At 41.4% G+C, this 18399-nt stretch overlaps 1 protein-coding gene across 1 annotated transcript; it reads left to right on the plus strand.

The window, feature by feature from the left end:
* The first annotated feature begins 727 nt into the window (after window positions 1-727).
* LOC134601140 (gastrokine-1-like) lies at window positions 728-11137 on the plus strand. Its single transcript, XM_063445575.1, has 6 exons — window positions 728-780; window positions 1048-1101; window positions 5952-6089; window positions 6333-6440; window positions 7548-7677; window positions 10970-11137. Exons 1-6 carry the CDS (start codon window positions 775-777, stop codon window positions 11041-11043), a joined length of 510 nt encoding a protein of 169 aa, XP_063301645.1. The 5' UTR covers window positions 728-774; the 3' UTR covers window positions 11044-11137.
* The last annotated feature ends 7262 nt before the right edge of the window (window positions 11138-18399 follow it).

Below are 18399 nucleotides of genomic sequence, written 5' to 3' on the forward strand. Positions count from 1 at the left end.
ATTGAAGAGAACTGAGTAGTGGCACTGCAGTGACATAACCTATACATGAGAACAACTTCATTAAGCTAAATTTATTTACTGCTTAGAGTATCCCATTAATAGAGGAAAAAAGCTAAATTGACTGGTAAACAAAAATGTAGAGGGAGCAAAGGATGATCTTTTCCTCCAAAACCTGGACAAATGAGGGTCTACAAAGAGAGAAAGAAGGGAATTGAATGATAATAAAAAACATTTAGGGTGCACTTCTCTTTCCTCCACCCCATGACCCTGTATTAGGGTTTGGGAACCTTTGGCCTTACTACACATAGGAACAGGAACTGGAGCCGTCATTAATTATTACCCTCCACCCCACAGATACCTATGAGGTAAAATATAATAGATATATTACGCTACATATGTGTTACCTATAGCTTTGCAACCTAAAGAAATGATTCAGTGGTCCCTTCCTTGAGCACTTTGATGAATGCTTAGAACCTACCTTTACTTTAAAGTCACCTTGTTACATTTGGACAAACACATTTTGTTGAACAATGAGCGTACTGCACCAAGTGCATTACAATGAAATCAAAATCCACACAGGAAATCTCATATCTACTGCTAATACGATAAAATCAACAATGTGTCTTTTTATTAGGGATGTGGATTCAGGCCAAGATAAAATGCACATGCTGGTTCTCTGTAGCATATATAAAGGAGGTTCAGAGAGGGTCTGGATCTACCTTTCCCTCTTCCATTCTCTTGGTCTTCACTTCTTTTTGAGGAGAGACAGAAACAATGATGGTATGTGCTCCTGATTGCACTTTAAATGTTTTTAACTACATACATAATGCTATTGAATTTGCATCCTTGACTAAAAGTGTAGCGATTACTTGTATCATACAAACAGCAGATATCCGATGTGAACAGAGTATATTTTAATGCTTTCTTGTGTTGAATTGTCAAGTATTCAGGGGTGCAAAATGAAGGATAAAATAAATGACAGTGCTCTACATTTTAGTCTAACAAGCATGGGACTGTATTTTAACCTACACTTTTTTAAATTTTCAGATTATCCTCACTGCTCTCCTAGGGACTCTGCTGACCTCTTCACTGGCCAATGATGTAAGAATGCTGCTTCTAGTCTAGTAATCCATAAAATGTCTGTAGCATCTTTGGCTCTTTGAAATGGGGCACACAATACAACATATGTTATTGTGCTTTCCGCTGATCATTACGATAATATTTGATATCAATTAGATACTGTTTACATCTGCACTGCACTTGCCCAAGCCTCAGGTTTGCATGTTTGAGGCACAGAAGTGTCTACTCAACTTGTCATCTGAGGTTGATAAATTTGAGCAGTTCTCTGCTTTTGACGACGGCGTCTTAGCACGCTGAAACGTGCATCAAGCTCTTTTATTGTAAATTTGCACTTGGGTAGCACTATGCACATTTTAATTTTTGTTTTAAATGTTCAGGGTTCCTGGTTCAGGTAGGCTCTGTGCGGTGCTGAGGTATATAGGGACAGCAAGAGATTTTTATTAATGGGGAAATTGTAGTACCTTTTGCAACCTCCTGGTTCCCTCTCTGCTGTTTTGGCACACAGTGTACAGGGGATATTTGGATGACTCTAGTTGAAGGATGCAGACTTTCTACCTCTCTTTGTAAATACCCTTTTCCCTACCTGTCCAGAGGTGAACACCACCTACCTCTTGTACCTCTGTTTTAATACGGTTTATATTTTCTTTCTAAGTGGACCATTATTTTTTGTATCATTGAGAATAAAGTTTAAGGTTGTTTTTTTGACCACTTATAATACTTTTGTGCTTCCTCCCAGTGTATCCCACAATTTTGGCTGACACTGGGATTTTTGTTTTCCTTGTCAGAAATTTGGACAGTAGTAAGTTCTATGCTCTAGGCCAAAAAGGAGGGCAATGTAACATATTTTCTTGTAAAACACTTCAGTTATTATTTTATTGATTGTTTTGATTATTATTATTATTACTGTGCATGTAAACATAGTTTTGGTACATTTTAATTTACCATTTTTGTATGTGATAAACATCCATCTTAAAACATTTAAAAATGTTTTTGTAGATATTCTCTGTATTCCCAGAAGACAAAACCTAAATTGTGTTTCCCTTGTGCTATAGCTGCTAAAATAAGGCTGTTCTCTGTTGAGATTTTAGCTATAATTATGTTTTCTTGAGAATTATTTTTTATGAAGTTTTGAAATATTATGCAGTATATATAATAGAGTAGTGATGTCCCGAACGGTTCGCTGGCGAATAGTTCCTGGCGAACATAGTGTGTTCGCGTTCACCACGGACGGCGAACATATGCAATGTTCGGTCCGCCCCTATTCGTCATCATTGAGTAAACTTTGACCCTGTACCTCACAGTCAGCAGACACATTCCAGCCAATCAGCAGCAGACCCTCCCTACCAGACCCTCCCACCTCCTAGACAGCATACAATTTAGATTAATTCTGAAGCTGCATTCTTTTTTTGTGTGTGTTTGTGTTTATTATACATTATCCTCCATAGCCAGTAACCTGTGTTTATTATACATTATCCCCCATAGCCAGTAACCTGTGTTTATTATACATTATCCCCCCTCATAGCCAGTAACCTGTGTTTATTATACATTATCCCCCATAGCCAGTAACCTGTGTTTATTATACATTATCCTCCCATAGCCAGTAACCTGTGTTTATTATACATTATCCTCCCATAGCCAGTAACCTGTGTTTATTACACATTATCCTCCCATAGCCAGTAACCTGTGTTTATTTTACATTATCCTCCCATAGACAGTAACCTGTGCTTATTATACATTATCTCCCCATAGCCAGTAACCTGCGTTTATTATACATTATATCCCCACAACCAGTAACCTGCATTTATTATACATTACCCCCCACAACCAGTAACCTGTGTTTATTATACATTATCCCTCCGTAGCCAGTAACCTGTGTTTATTATACATTATCCCCCCATAGCCAGTAACCTGTGTTTATTATACATTATCCCCCCATAGCCAGTAACCTGTGTTTATTATACATTATCCCTCCCATAGCCAGTAACCTGTGTTTATTATACATTATCCCTCTCATAGCCAGTAACCTGTATTTATTATACATTATCCCTCCCATAGTCATTTATCGTTGGACCTAGGCAGCATGATGTCTTAGCCCGGCCCAGAGAGTGAGTGAGTGAGTGAGTGAGTGAATAATATAATATATATGTTCAGAAACATATTAGTAATATATGTAAATCGGGTTCATGCAAAGAGGGTGAAAAGGTATCAAAGAAAAACACACTCATTGCATCAAATTTACAAAGCCAAACTTTTAAAAGCTTTCCTCATTTCTTTCTCGGGATGAGGAATATATCAGTTGTAGACTGAGGATTTCCATCTGCCCAATCTTTTAATAATATGCACTGGAGTGTCAGTGTTGAAGGAGACCAAAGCTGCCCCTATTCTAATTGAAAGACCCGAGACATGGATACAACCCAATCTTAGGAGTAGTGTTCTGATGTAGAAGATTAATTTAGCCGTAGTCAGAGGGATTCAGTGAGAGTAGTGGTGAAATGTGTGTGGTACGACTGAGTGTGGGTAATTAAGAGTCAAGTATTTTAACTGGGCACTAGTTCTAGGTGGGATAAAGTGGTATAGCGGATGGATGAGTAGTTTAAAGGTTTGTAGAGAAAGTACATAGTGATCATGATTTTTAGCGATATCCAATATTTTTAAGGTGGTCTCAAACAAACATAAAATGCTATATAAAATTTGTGGGAATATCGAATAGTCGTGTACAGTAAATCAGAGAGGGCTCAGAATATCGAACCATCGATCGGTAACCTAGATGAAGTAGGTGGTCTATCTGTTTTATCAAATACGCGGTAATATGCTTTTAATGGGATAGGACTTTAGGAAAGGTGTGTGATTGGGATAAGTGGTTGTGGCTGTATTTACCTTATCCTGGGACCGACCTGGCTCCTAAGCTTGAGCCGCGCGTGGCTGGATCACTCCTGCCTCCACACGAGCCGCATGCGGCTTGATCTCCTCTTCTGACTTAGTCGCGTGCACTGACCGCAGTGATCGGTCACGTGGCCCGCCTGGCACTAGGAGCACGGCTCGAGTCACGAGCTCGCTCTTAAAGGGGCAGTGGGAGCCAAAAGTTGATTCAGGCTCCCATTGGCCCACGTCATTCCAGCACCCCAACACACGAAAATTTTGGGGGCACAATAGCTTGCATTTAAAAAAAAAAAAAAAAAAAAGCTTTTTTGACTGTAATATAATAGCAGTCAGTTTCCTTCACACGTGTGCGTTTCAGGGCCTGCCAGGGCACAGTGTCAGACCAGTGCAACTCATATCTGGTGTAACAGTAGTGTACATTTAAAAAAAAATACAGGGGGCTTGTTGTCACCTTTCGGGGACCCTTGGTGTTGTACGTGGCTGGGTGGAGGAAGAGACCTTCAATGACATCAGTGAGGACAAGTAACGGGACATGGCTAGCTTGGTATCCAACCTTGTGCAAATGGGGAGTTTGCGGTTGTGCAAATGGACTGTTTGCGGTTGTTTGCGGTGTGTTAAACGGGGAGTTTGGTCTGTCACTGTGAAGCGGGCGTAACCCTTACACTACCTGATCGATACAACATCATACCTGATGTTTTAAAGCACGTTATTCCAAACAATTTAGGAATGTTAGGTGATTTATGCCCTTTATGGATTAAAACCAGACTCTGCATCAACTATGTAATTTTCCATGGGAGTTTTGCCATGGATCCCCCCCCGGCATGCCACAGTCACAGGTGTTAATCCCCTTGAAACAACTTTTCCATCACTATTGTGGCCAGAAAGAGTCCCTGTGGGTTTTAAAATTCGCCTGCCTATTGAAGTTTATGGCGGTTCGCCAGGTTCACCCGTTCGCGAACATTTGCGGAAGTTCGCGTTCGCCGCTAGCGAACGGAAAATTTTATGTTCGCGACATCACTATAATACAGTAGAATACGGTTGTAGACAAAATGACCCACAATGGAATATTAAAAAGTTATTAATTTGGAAACTGTAATATGCAAACATATGCAATACAAAATTACATTATATACATATAGATATATAAAATGCCAAAAAAGCAGATTAAAGGGACACTATAGGCACCTTGACCACTCCATCTCATTGAAGTGGTCTGGGTGCAGTGTCTCTGTTCCCTTGGTCTTACAATGTAAAACATTGCAGTTTTAGAGAAAATACAATGTTTACATTGCAGTACTAACACTGCCTGTAGTGGCTGTCAACAAGACAGCCACTCGAGGAGCTTCCTGGTGTTTCACAGAGCTAGACACCGTGAAACAACGTTAGATGTCCTCACACTCTGCATGAGAACACCCAGCATCAAATAAACCCCCATAGGAAAGCATTGAGTCAATGCTTTCCCATGGTGAAGGCCTTATGCCGCACATGAGCATTAGGTCCCGTCCCCCCCATTGGCTGATGGCGGAGGAAGCGAAGCGCCACCCAGTGCCAACGGTCATCAGTGCTGGAACCAGGTAACAAAATAATTGGTTATTTAACTCTTTACATCTCCCTCCGTGGAAATGGGCAGGGCATGTTTGTATTCCTAACACTAAAGTGTTCTTTTAAGGGTATGCACTTAGACATTCACTACAAAGTGATATCTGAGCTGAGAATTAGCTTACAAACATTACACTGCATGAGCAAATCTGGAACAACAGTACAACTTGGATATTTCTTCAGACATTATTTTGGACTGAACCTTGCAAGTCAATTAACAAGACACTTTCTATTTAGTTTTGCAAAAAAATAAATCTAAAGATTAGGTTTATAAGTAGACTTTTTTTCCTTTTCATATCCAAAATAATGTCAAGTTCAATTAGTAGTGCATTTTGGTTAGATATATATCTGTTCTGCTCTGGGGACACTAATATTACTTTTTTCTTACACAGAATGTTGACATTGGAAATGAAGGGAACGTGGGAGGCAATGTTCACCAGACTGTAAACATCAATAACCAGGATAATGTGGCCAGTGTAAACAGCCTGAATGGCTGGGACTCCTGGGATTCCATATGTGACTATGGCAGAGTAAGTGTTTCAGCATATCATTTTCCATTGTACCATAATACCACTGTGGATCTCAAGGGTGGGGTCTTGCAGGTATATACATTGTGACTTCTTAGTTTTGGATTGTAAGCTCTTGAGTTATTGGCACAATTAAAAAAAAAAAAATCTAAAAGTTCATACAATATAAATGTTCATACATACATATCTGAACAAATAAAGGACAATGGGTAAAAAACATATAGATAATGATTTTTGTTTTCTAAGGGTTACATTGCAACTCGGCCATTTGCAAAGAAGATCTGCATAGTGTCAAAGATGAACAGAGAAGTGTTCCCCAGTCTGGCTGCCCTTAGCACTGCCCAGCGGAAACAGGTACGGTTCAATAATGTTATTGCTGTGGCCAATTGCAGACTATACTAAGGAAGAAAGCTTAGATGCCTGTTCATTGTTTACCATATTAAATACCTTTTTTACTTATCATCATATTTAACACATATGCATGTGTGAGGTGTGAGGTATGAAGTGCCTCCATTTTAGCTCCATACCTGTTCTATCCTATGCACTTGGCAATCAGCATGTAGAAAGCAAACAAAGAAAAGGAGGAAATAATATTTCCATTTCCCTTTTTCATTTGGAATGTTTTGCCTTGTCTGAACTGGATTACTACGTCATTTGCTAAATCTTTAATAGAAATATAAACAAAAAAAGGGCATCTCATGAAAAAAAGGTTAACACAAGTTGGTGATTTTCAATATGTTATTCAATAGTGACAGTTCCCTTAACTCTGGCTCTTGGACAATTTAGCAAACACAGTCAATAGTCCAACTCTGCGAATTCTAGATTTTTTCACACCTCACCTAATTGGACATAATTATTATAAGCCATTTCTCAAATGATTACAACTAAGTATCCGCTGAACAGACCACAGGATTTGGGAAAAAAATATATTTATGATCATTTTCTCTATATACAGATTGCAGGTGTTAATCCAGCTATGCTTATTCATATAGAGCAGTTCTGGGGTAAAGTTGTAAACAGGAGAAATCATCAAGGACATTCTGTTGATTGCTCTGCTTTCAAAAGGAAAACGACATAATGCAATTTATCACTTTAATGGCTGAAAATGTTATTGCAATTTAATTACAATGTGAAAAGAATCACACACAGGTGTTGTTTTACATGAAAATGACAGGCAGGGAATTATCTCATGTTTTTTAATGCATTGTTTAGATAATACATTAAGAAAATACCGCAAAATAATTTTTGCAGTTATTGCAGTTTGCTGCAGTTATAAGCTCGTCTGAGCAGGGATACAGTGCAGGGTGCTTACTGTACCTTAACCTTTGCAATGATGCAATGTTGTCATGGTGCGTAAAGTAATTTAAACCATATATATGTGTGTTTGGAAAAATTATTATTAAGAGTTACGTATTATTATTCTATATTCAAAGTGATGATAAATATTTTTTCCTTCTGTAGCTTTCACCCAACCCCTCCTTCTTTAAGTTCAACATCAACCAGGTACCAATAGCCAACATTGGAATATATGGTGTTCATATAGAGGCGCTTTGCAGAGGACTCCCATCTTATGAGGCTCGAGTCAACCAAGGTGAGACGTTCTACTTTGATATGTCTTTTACGTAACACAACCAGCTGAGAATGCATGTAGGATGTCCAAGTCTTTAACTGGTTGACATTTTGTATGTTGACAAACATCATGTGGATTTTAAACAGGTATATGCTTGTTAATATGAGTGAGATTTGTAAAGTAGTGTGCTGCAACAATTTGGAAAAAAAATTGTGCTGTCAGAGACACTAGGTGAAATTAGGAAAGATATGGTTAGTGAAGACATCAGTAAAGTTTAATCATGATGTCAGCTGGTGTTATGTGTGTCGTGAAGACACTTTCACCATTGGGCAATGTATGTATCTCCTTAAAGGGGGACCCCATCAGCAGTGTTTTTCTATGGTCTAGATTGTTTTATGTGCCAGATGTATCTAGTTCTACGATTTCCTAGGAAATTTAGGTGAAGGAGGTAAACATTTGCCCCATGAATTTCTGCTATTGTTCTGGCTTACCATTTTAAGATGTGGAACATTATAGCATTGCGTCTGCTGCAAGAGAAAGTAATGTCCTTCAACGTTTCAGATACTCATCATATTGCATAGGCTATGGCGCCAACTGCAAATGCAAGAGAATAAAATGGATGGACCAGAAAGGATATTTGAACAGAGAAGGAACTGACATGGATTTTGTTGGAAAGGGAGGGACAGACATATAAGGAAGGCAGAGGTACACAGGGATTTCGTCAGAGTAATATGGCTGAGAGAGAGGGACACAATTGATGAGAGAGGGACAGAGACAAGGCTGTTGAGAGAAAGATCAAGACAAAGACATGATAGGCAAAGGAGGGATGGGATATGGTTGCATTGGATCAGATACATGGCATTTACAGGATGTATGGGGACACACTTGGTTCTGGGAGTTTTTAAAGAATCATAGCTGTAATGAAAGAGATATTGATAGGAAGTGGAACAAAAAGAGACATGGAAGAGATGGGGTGGTCTGAAATGGAGGTATAAGGACATTGAGATGCCCAGGAAAGATAGAGTTATTTGTAAGGTGGAGCAAGTGCTTCAGTGAGATGGTGTGGTGACCCCAGCATGCATAAAGGTTCTAGCTATAACTTATTTTGCTGGGACGTATCGTATAGATGACAGTAACAGAAGAAAGATGAACAATAGACAGAAACAAAAACAGAAGCAAGAGACTCTGAAAGGGAAGCATAGAGGATCATAAGAGGGATGATATGAACAAAAAAAGACACAACTGTTTTAAAGGGAAAAGCACAGAAGCAAAAAAGAGTGGGACAGAGTGGTACAAAGAGGAAAAAATAAATAGGGTAAATATCAATTGGCTCTTCAGAGGTTTGTGAGTTAAATTGCTCATGGTGCTCAGACAGCCTTCAGGAAAAAAGTAATTAAACTCAAAAACCTCTAAGGATGGAGGAATATGTAATTCACAAACATCTGCAGTGCACTGATATAAAGGAATCATAATAAAAAGGTCTAATAACCAAGTGATAGCTTTCTGTTAGAAATACAATCCACACCACATCAGATTTCATTTTAAACAGTTTGACCACACGTGTCTGTGTATTGCTTACTACTGATGGGTTTCAATTAAATGTTGGCGGAAAAAAATTATGTTTGAATTTTGCTGTGGACAGTTCCCTCACCAGATCTGTTATGACCCTGTAGATCCTTAATGGTTGATATACCTTAATGATTGATGACTGATTGTGTTGAAGGCACTGGTTTGATATAATGTATGTTGCTAAAACATACAGGGTTATTCACTAAAATGAATTCAAATTAAATTTAAGGGCAAAATAACCAAACTGAAACCAGAATTAACAGATTTTTATTTTTCTAATCTGTCCCAGCAATTCTCACTTTAGTAAATAACCCTGCCAGACTTGTTATAATCTGCTCTGGTGAAGAGATTTGAATACTAAATACTAAATACTAAATACAATTTTGATAAGTAGATTTGAGTTGTACTATTGAATATATCAGACAGATTAGTTATGATCTGTGTTGGTGAAAACACTACTGAGATCACGGCCAATCCTAGGGTCACACACGCCTGGGTGCGGAATTCTTTTTGGCGCCCTCCAGGTGGGCATGGTCATCTTGCTAACTGTTGCCATAAAAACATGCATGTCTGGACTTGGCAAATGTCAAGTACAGACATGCATGTTTCTACAGCAATTACTCCACCTTTCCATCTATATACCCAACCCCTTTTTGTAATTAGGCACACTCACTGACAGTCACACACTCTCACTGACAGACAAAGAAACTCATTGACCGTCACACACTGACAGACACACAGCCACTGGCACACACTCTCAATGACAAACACACAATCTCACTTATTTGACACACTCGCTGACAGACACACACACTGATAGACACAAACAAATGTCAAGTACAGACATGCATGTTTCTACAGCAATTACTCCACCTTTCCATCTATATACCCAACCCCTTTTTGTAATTAGGCACACTCACTGACAGTCACACACTCTCACTGACAGACAAAGAAACTCATTGACCGTCACACACTGACAGACACACAGCCACTGGCACACACTCTCAATGACAAACACACAATCTCACTTATTTGACACACTCGCTGACAGACACACACACTGATAGACACAAACACTGACAAGACACACTCACTGACCAGCACACACTGACCAATACTCAATGGCAGACAATGACTGACATTCACTGACAGACACACTCCCTGCCAGACACACACACACACACTGCTAGACACAAACACACACACTGACAGACACAGTCACTGACAGACACACACACACTGACAGACACACACACACTCACTGACAGATACACTCACTGACAGACACAGACACACACACTGAGAGACATACATACCAACAGACACACATACATTCACTAAAAATATAACACTCACCTACATACATCAACACTGACAGACACACATACACTGACAGACACACTCACTGACAGACGATACCACACACTGACAGATCCACACATCTGCACATTCTTGCACACAAACACTTGACAGACGCACACACTCACACGTTTACTCATTCTAGCACACACACTCACAAATCAATTTTATGTATTGTTGATTTATTTTCTTAGGCTTATCAAGTTTCAAATGTGTCTGTGTTTAACACTAACATAACTGGTTTAGGAAGATAGTAAAAGGAATATCACAGTTATTGCATATTGTAGTTTAGAATGTAGGATAAGCTTGCAAAATTGTAAAAATGCGTATTATGCTAAAAATCTGATTTTTGTTCCTAATTTTTTCTTTCTTTTTCAACAAACAGAACCAATTACAAATTTGGCGCTCTGTGATACTGGCAGCATTCTTAACATCGGTGGCATCAGCTTCTGTTTTTAAACAGATTTTGCAATGATTCCTGCTATGTAAAGGGTTTCCAGTCCAATCGACCAGGATTCACTTCAGATTGTCCATCCACCCCTTTATCCTCATTTCTTTTGATACAGCAAATAAAGCATTTATAGAAAAAATGTTTATGTCTCTTTTCAGTGAAATCTATTTATACAAAACTCATGTCAGTGTTTGTCAGAATATGTCTGTATGTATATGCATGTTTGTGTTTTAGCACACAAAGCACTATGGAGGAGATTTATCAAAATGTCACTAAATTATCTGGAACGTTTCTGGGATTTTTTTTTTTCTGGTATGATTATAAATTTTGATGGCCTTTTCAACTATTTATTATTTTGTGACCTTACTTTCATTTTTCATTTTACAATGAATTTAGTGTAGTACATTTCATTTATTAATATTTCATTTTTAAAAGTACTACATTTTCTGGCGTTCAAATACTCCACTTTTAGGTTTCATAGAAAGTGAGGCAGATTTTTCACTGGAAATTCTTAAAGTATTTTTAATGGGATGTAGTGGTTTAGGCGCAAAATCTGTGAAAACATGGAAAGTCTGACGATGTCACTTTTCAGACTACTTTTAAAACGCTTTAAAAAAAAGAAACAGGCAGACACCTTTTAAAGTTTAAAATTCAAGTGGATAGTTTAATTGCAATATAAGAGCATTCAAATATATTTGCTTGGATGTTACATAATTAATTAACTCATTTTAATACGCACTAAGGAATGGATGATTGATATTATGTCCTGATATGTAAAACCATAAAATGAAAAAAGAGGATTACTTTAATTTTCGCATGACTCTATACACTTTGGAGCAGTTTTTTAGGGGTAATTTTTCTTTCTAAAAAAATAGTGACTTGCTAAATATGATATAGATAATAAGAAGATCAACAAACACATCTCTCATTTCCTTTGGAAGAGTAAAACCCTTCACATAGCTTTGGCAAAACAACAGAATCTCAGGTTCAACCTATGTCTTCAAATCCCAAACATTCTTAATCATTCTATGGAAACCTCACTTCCTCACCTACTGATCTATTGGACTCATATGAAATATGAAAATATTTGTCATTTAGGATACAGTTCAAGATTCTCGTGCTTACTTACAAAGCTCTCCATAATCATATATCTGCTGATGGATGACCTGTTACAGTCCCATTATTATTATTTTATTATTTATAAAGCACCAGCAAATTCCGTAGCGCTGTACAATGGGTGGACTAACAGACACCTAATTGTAACCAGACAAGTGGATGTACCGGAATAGAGGGGTTGAGGGCCCAGCTAAATGAGCTTACATGCTAGAGGGAGTGGGGTAAAGTGACACAAATGGTATAAATAGGGGTAACGAAGTAGGTTGCTAGAAAATTATTCACTGAGGGCTTAGTAGGTTATTTTTTACAGTTGCATGAGAGGAGTCATGGGGGATAGGGGATAAAAACCTGCTAACAGTTTCATTGATATGCTTTCTTGAAGAAGTGAGTTTTCAATGATTTTTTGAAGGAGTAGAGACCGAGTGAAAGTCTAACGGAGAAGGGAAGGGAGTTCCACAGAAAAGGTACAGCCCTGAAGAAGTCTTGAGGGCGAGCATCAGAGGTGGGAGTACGGACAGAGGATAGATCATTCTTGCACCCACATCCCAGACTCCTGCCTACATATACTGCCACATAAACTGTTTTCAAAGTGGTTGCTGTGCTATGCCATTATTTAATTTGTATATTTCTATTTCCATTCATAGTTTATTGATGTTTTATAGGCAGTGATACAGTAAATAGCGCTCTGTAAAAATGTTAACGTTGCAGTACAAACATTGTGGATAACACGGCTTAGTACACTGTCAGTAAGGGGAAATAGGTAATAACAGAATAATAACAGAATGTACAAGGCCATCTAATGCAATATATTGTACATAGAAATATAATCGAACATTAATAATAATGAGCATACTTACCCAATGGACAAACCTCCAATTAACATATGCTAGTGAATTTAGTGGGTTTTTTTGTTTTGTGTTTTGTTTTTTTATTTACACTTTTAAACTTACAGATCTGTACCGTACCCATGGTATCAAGATGGGTTTTTATCAAGTTTATGTCATTGAGCAATATTATTGGTACCCATGAGTTTATAAATATAATTCAGATGTATCCTTTCTATTAGACTGTGCAATGAGGGAGTTATTGCCTCTTTACAATTTTGAGGTATAAGGTGGCGTGCAGCTAAGGAGACATGTGCACAAAGTATACTATGTGGGTTGCTGGTGGCATCTTCTGACATGGACAGAAGAATTCCAGAGGACTATGGGAATCAACATCTTGCGCAAATTTACCTCAATCTCTTTACATAAGGGCTGTATTTTCTTACATACAGCATGGTGTATGCACACACACACACACACACGCAGACAGTCATACACACAGACACACACACACATACACACAGACACACACAGACACACACACAGAGGCAGACAGTAATACACACAGACACACACACAGTCATACACACAGACACACACAGAGGCAGACAGTCATACACACACACACACACACACACACACACACTGTCATACACACAGACACACACACAGGCAGACAGTCATACACACAGACACACAGAGGCAGACAGTCATACACACAGAGGCAGACAGTCATACACACAGAGACAGACAGTCATACACACAGACACACACACAGAGGCAGACAGTAATACACACAGACACACACACAGAGGCAGACAGTAATACACACAGTGGCAGACAGTCATATATACACACACACACAGACACACACAGGCAGACAGTCATACACACAGACACACAGAGGCAGACAGTCATACACACAGAGGCAGACAGTCATACACACAGACACACACACAGAGGCAGACAGTAATACACACAGACACACACACAGAGGCAGACAGTCATATACACACACACACACACAGGCAGACAGTCATACACACAGAGGCAGACAGTCATATATACACACACACACAGACACACACAGGCAGACAGTCATACACACAGACACACAGAGGCAGACAGTCATACACACAGAGGCAGACAGTCATACACACAGACACACACACACACAGAGGCAGACAGTAATACACACAGACACACAGTGGCAGACAGTCATATACACACACACACACACACACACACATACAGGCAGACAGTCATACACACAGAGGCAGTCATACACACACACACAGACAGTAATACACACAGGCAGAGAGTCACACTCACCTGACAATCACACAGTTACCTGTGGAGTTCATTGTGGAGGCAGTGCAGCTCCTGGTGACTGTTTGGTGGGGAAGCAGAGACTCCTTCCTGCTTCCCCTGCAGCAGTTTTCCGGCACTTTTAGCTCCGCCCCCACCACACGTAAGCTCCGCCCCCGCTGCACGGTAAGCTCCGCCCCCGCCGCAAATTAAAAAAAAATATATATTTTTTTTTAATCCCGGCCGGCTGTGCGGCTGCACGGCGCCCCCTGCTTCATGGCACCCTGTGCGGCCGCACAGCTCGCACACCCCTAAGGCCGGCCCTGGCTATGTCTAGTTGTGTTACAGCCACAGGTAGAAACTGTGCCGTTTGTCAGCTGCGTCTGGGGTTAGCGTTCTGTGTGTGCTGTCTGACAACAGTTGCACCATGCTGATATTCCTATCCAGAAAGAGAGTGGTTATGGTGCCTTGAGTGACTCTTTAAAACTTTGAGAATGGTATTTTCAGTAAATGCCACTGTTCAAAGTAAAAATGGATAGAAAGAACAGAAAGGCTACATCTGTTAAATATAAACAGGAGCCTTAATGTACCGTAAATAATTATTTTGTGGCATTTACACTTATACAGTTTAAACAAAATATAAAGTGTGTAGAAGCATTTTATTCTCTCCAGCTAGCTTGCATTTCCTACGACTTTATGTTTATTCTGTTTTTTCTGGCACAATCCCACATTTTCCTCACTGTTCCAGTTCTGAATATTCCTTTCGTCCAAAAAGTTAAACAAAAAAAAACAAACGCATAGTGTGCATTTCTTTCCCCTCTGTATTTGTTGAACACAAATATATATATCACATTTTAAAGGGGAAAATGATAAATGCACAGGGATTAGAATACAATATTTTGTGAACCAAAGACTCATAAATATCTAAGTGTATGGTTGCTGCTGGAAGATGCACCATTACATTTTGGAAGGAAATTAATACTGTAGACTCTCCTGAAAGCCAAGAAGGGAATGAAGTATTCCACTCTTGAAATTGACTTGGAAGGGGTGTAATCTCCCATTCAAAAGGAGAAAGAGGGAGGGGTGGCACTTTTCTCCTTCTGCTTAACCCATATTAAATGTGGTCAGCATTTAAAGAATATATATAAATATCAAGTATATATATATTTAATATAATTTTTCATTGAGGAATTTACACACCAGTACCTACTGCCCACATGTAAAATTAAAGACATTCCACTTCCCAAATTTCATAAAATCACTACAGTGAGGGGAAAAAGTATTTGATCCCCTATCAATCATCCAGATTTCTGGCTCCGAGGTGTCTTTTATACAGGTAACAAGCTGAGATTAGGAGCACTCTCTTAAAGGCCAAGACCAAAGAGCTGTCTGAGGATGTCAGGGGCAAGATTGTAGACCTACACAAGGCTGGAATGGGCTTTAAAGCGGCACTGTCATGCCGAACTTACCTTTCCTCAATCTCTTCCTCTTCTCCCCCTCTCTCAGGATCTGTTATTCTTTTCTTCCTGTCTTCTTTAGTTTTCTTTAAAATCATAAGACAAAGTAGGGACTCTTTGTCTCATGGAGGATTTCTCCGCTTGACCAGCTCAGACCAGCGGAGGAGCAAAGTGTGCTTCATTTCCACTGGTCAGAGCAATTTTCCCATGATCCCTAGCTTTCCTCCCTGTTCCCACAATGCTTCCTGTCAGTATTGCCGAACGTCCTGTCACTTAGACAGAACGCCGGCAAAACTGCCGATTTGCATCCTAACAGAATGAGCACTGTTTCTCCATTGATGTTAGGATGCAATTCGGTACTTTGATCGTATCGGAATTTCATTCTAATGAATGAAACTCCGATCCTATTCATTGCCGCGGCTGCATCTTGCAGCCGCTTAGTAGATAACTCCCTAATTCCCACGGTATTAGGGAGCTATCTACTAAAAGGCTGAAAGACCTAAATTGGTCTTTCAGCCAAATGTACTAATACTAAGTAAAGATTACTTAGTATTAGTAAATAATATGCCCCTACTCGCTATACCGCGAGTAGGGGCATGTCTAGTAAGCAGTGAGCAGCCTATGGCTGCTCACTGTAAAAAAAAAACAAAAAAAACTAATAACCCCCCCCCGCGCGGGGGTTAAAGATGGGGGGGGACCTACTGTCCTCCCCCCTGGCCCCCACCCATGCGCGGTGGGTGGGGGCCCTAATAAAACAATAAGGGGGGGGACCTACTGTCCTCCCCCCTGGCCCCCACCCCTGCGCGGTGGGTGGGGGCCCTAATAAAACAATAAGGGGGGGGGGACCCACTGTCCTCCCCCCCTGGCCCCCACCCCTGCGCGGTGGGTGGGGGCCTTAATAAAACAATAAGAGGGGGGACCTACAGTCCTCCCCCCTGGCCCCCAACCCTGCGCGGTGGGTGGGGGCCCTAATAAAACAATAAGGGGGGGACCTACTGTCCTCCCCCCTGGCCCCACCCCTGCGCGGTGGGTGGGGGCACTAATAAAACAATAAGGGGGGGGACCTATTGTCCTCCCCCCCCTGGCCCCCACCCCTGCGCGGTGGGTGGGGGCCCTAATAAAACAATAAGGGGGGGACCTATTGTCCTCCCCCCCTGGCCCCCACCCCTGCGCGGTGGGTGGGGGCCCTAATAAAACAATAACGGGGGGTACCCACTGTCCTCCCCCCCCCTGGCCCCCACCGCTGCGCGGTGGGTGGGGGCCTTAATAAAACAATAAGAGGGGGGACCTACTGTCCTCCCCCCTGGCTCCCACCCCTTCGCGGTGGGTGGGGGCCCTAATAAAACAATAAGGGGGGGACCTACTGTCCTGCCCCCTGGCCCCCACCCCTGCGCGGTGGGTGGGGGCCCTAATAAAACAATAGGGGGGGGACCTATTGTCCTCCCCCCCCGGCCCCCACCCCTGCGCGGTGGCTGGGGGCCCTAATAAAACAATAAGGGGGACCTATTGTCCTCCCCCCCTGGCCCCCACCCCTGCGCGGTAGGTGGGGGCCCTAATAAAACAATAAGGGGGGGGGACCTACTGTCCTCCCCCCCTGGCCCCCACCCCTGCGCGGTGGGTGGGGGCCCTAATAAAACAATAAGGGGGGGACCTATTGCCCTCCCCCCTGGCCCGCGGTGGGTGGGGACCCTAATAAAACAATAAGGGGGGACCTACTGTCCTCCCCCCCTGGCCCCCACCCCTGTGCAGTAGGTGGGGGCCCTAATAAAACAATAAGGGGGGGGCCTACTGTCCTCCCCCCTGGCCCCCACCCCTGCGCGGTGGGTGGGGTCCTAAATTAAGCCCTCCCCCCCATCAAGGTGACTAGGGGTCCCAAGCCCCTAGTCACCCCCCCCCCACCCAAAACATTCTATCCCCTACCTACCCCCCTCACCCTAAAAATAGTGAGGGGGGAATAAAATAACTAACCTGTAAAAAAAAAATTAAACTTACCATTTGACGTCTTCTTTTTTCTAAATTCTTCTTTCTTCAGCCCCCAAAAAGGCCAAATAAAAATCCATCATACCCGTCGCACTTTAAAAAAAAAAAAACGAGCGCCAAAAAAAATTAATCCATGTTCACCCATGGAGGGCACGCCGCGTACTGAGCTCCGCAGGGCGGGTCAAGGCTTATAAAGCCTTGCCCCGCCCTGCAATTAGGCTTAGAACAAACTGATTGGTTGGTTTAAGCCAATCAGAGTGCTCTGTGTCATTTTACACAGCGCGGGAAAATTCAAAAGAACTTTCCCATGCTGTGTAAAATGATAGATCACTGTGATTGGAGGGTTTTCAAGCCATCCAATCACAGTGCTCTGTGTAATTTTACAAGCGTGGGAAAATTCCAAAGAACTTTCCCACCCTTGTAAAATGACACAGAACACTGTGATTGGATGGCTTGAAATCCATCCAATCACAATGCTCTGTGTCATTTTACAAGCGTGGGAAAGTTATTTGGCTTGGGACCCCTAGTCACCTTGATGGGGGGGAGGGCTTAATTTAGGGCCCCCACCCACCGCGCAGGGGTGGGGGCCAGGGGGGAGGACAGTAGGTTCCTCCCCTTATTGTTTTATTAGGGCCCCCACCCACCGCGCAGGGGTGGGGGCCAGGGGGGAGGACAGTAG

This window comes from Pelobates fuscus, chromosome 3 (genome assembly GCF_036172605.1).
Source record: "Pelobates fuscus isolate aPelFus1 chromosome 3, aPelFus1.pri, whole genome shotgun sequence".
Taxonomy (NCBI): Eukaryota; Metazoa; Chordata; class Amphibia; order Anura; family Pelobatidae; genus Pelobates; species Pelobates fuscus.

Excerpts from the sequence above, each read along its gene's own strand:
- LOC134601140 (XM_063445575.1), top strand. Across the intron at positions 6,090-6,332 it reads CCATATGTGACTATGGCAGA|GGTTACATTGCAACTCGGCC; the intron begins GTAAGTGTTTCA and ends TTGTTTTCTAAG. Across the intron at positions 6,441-7,547 it reads GCACTGCCCAGCGGAAACAG|CTTTCACCCAACCCCTCCTT; the intron begins GTACGGTTCAAT and ends TTCCTTCTGTAG.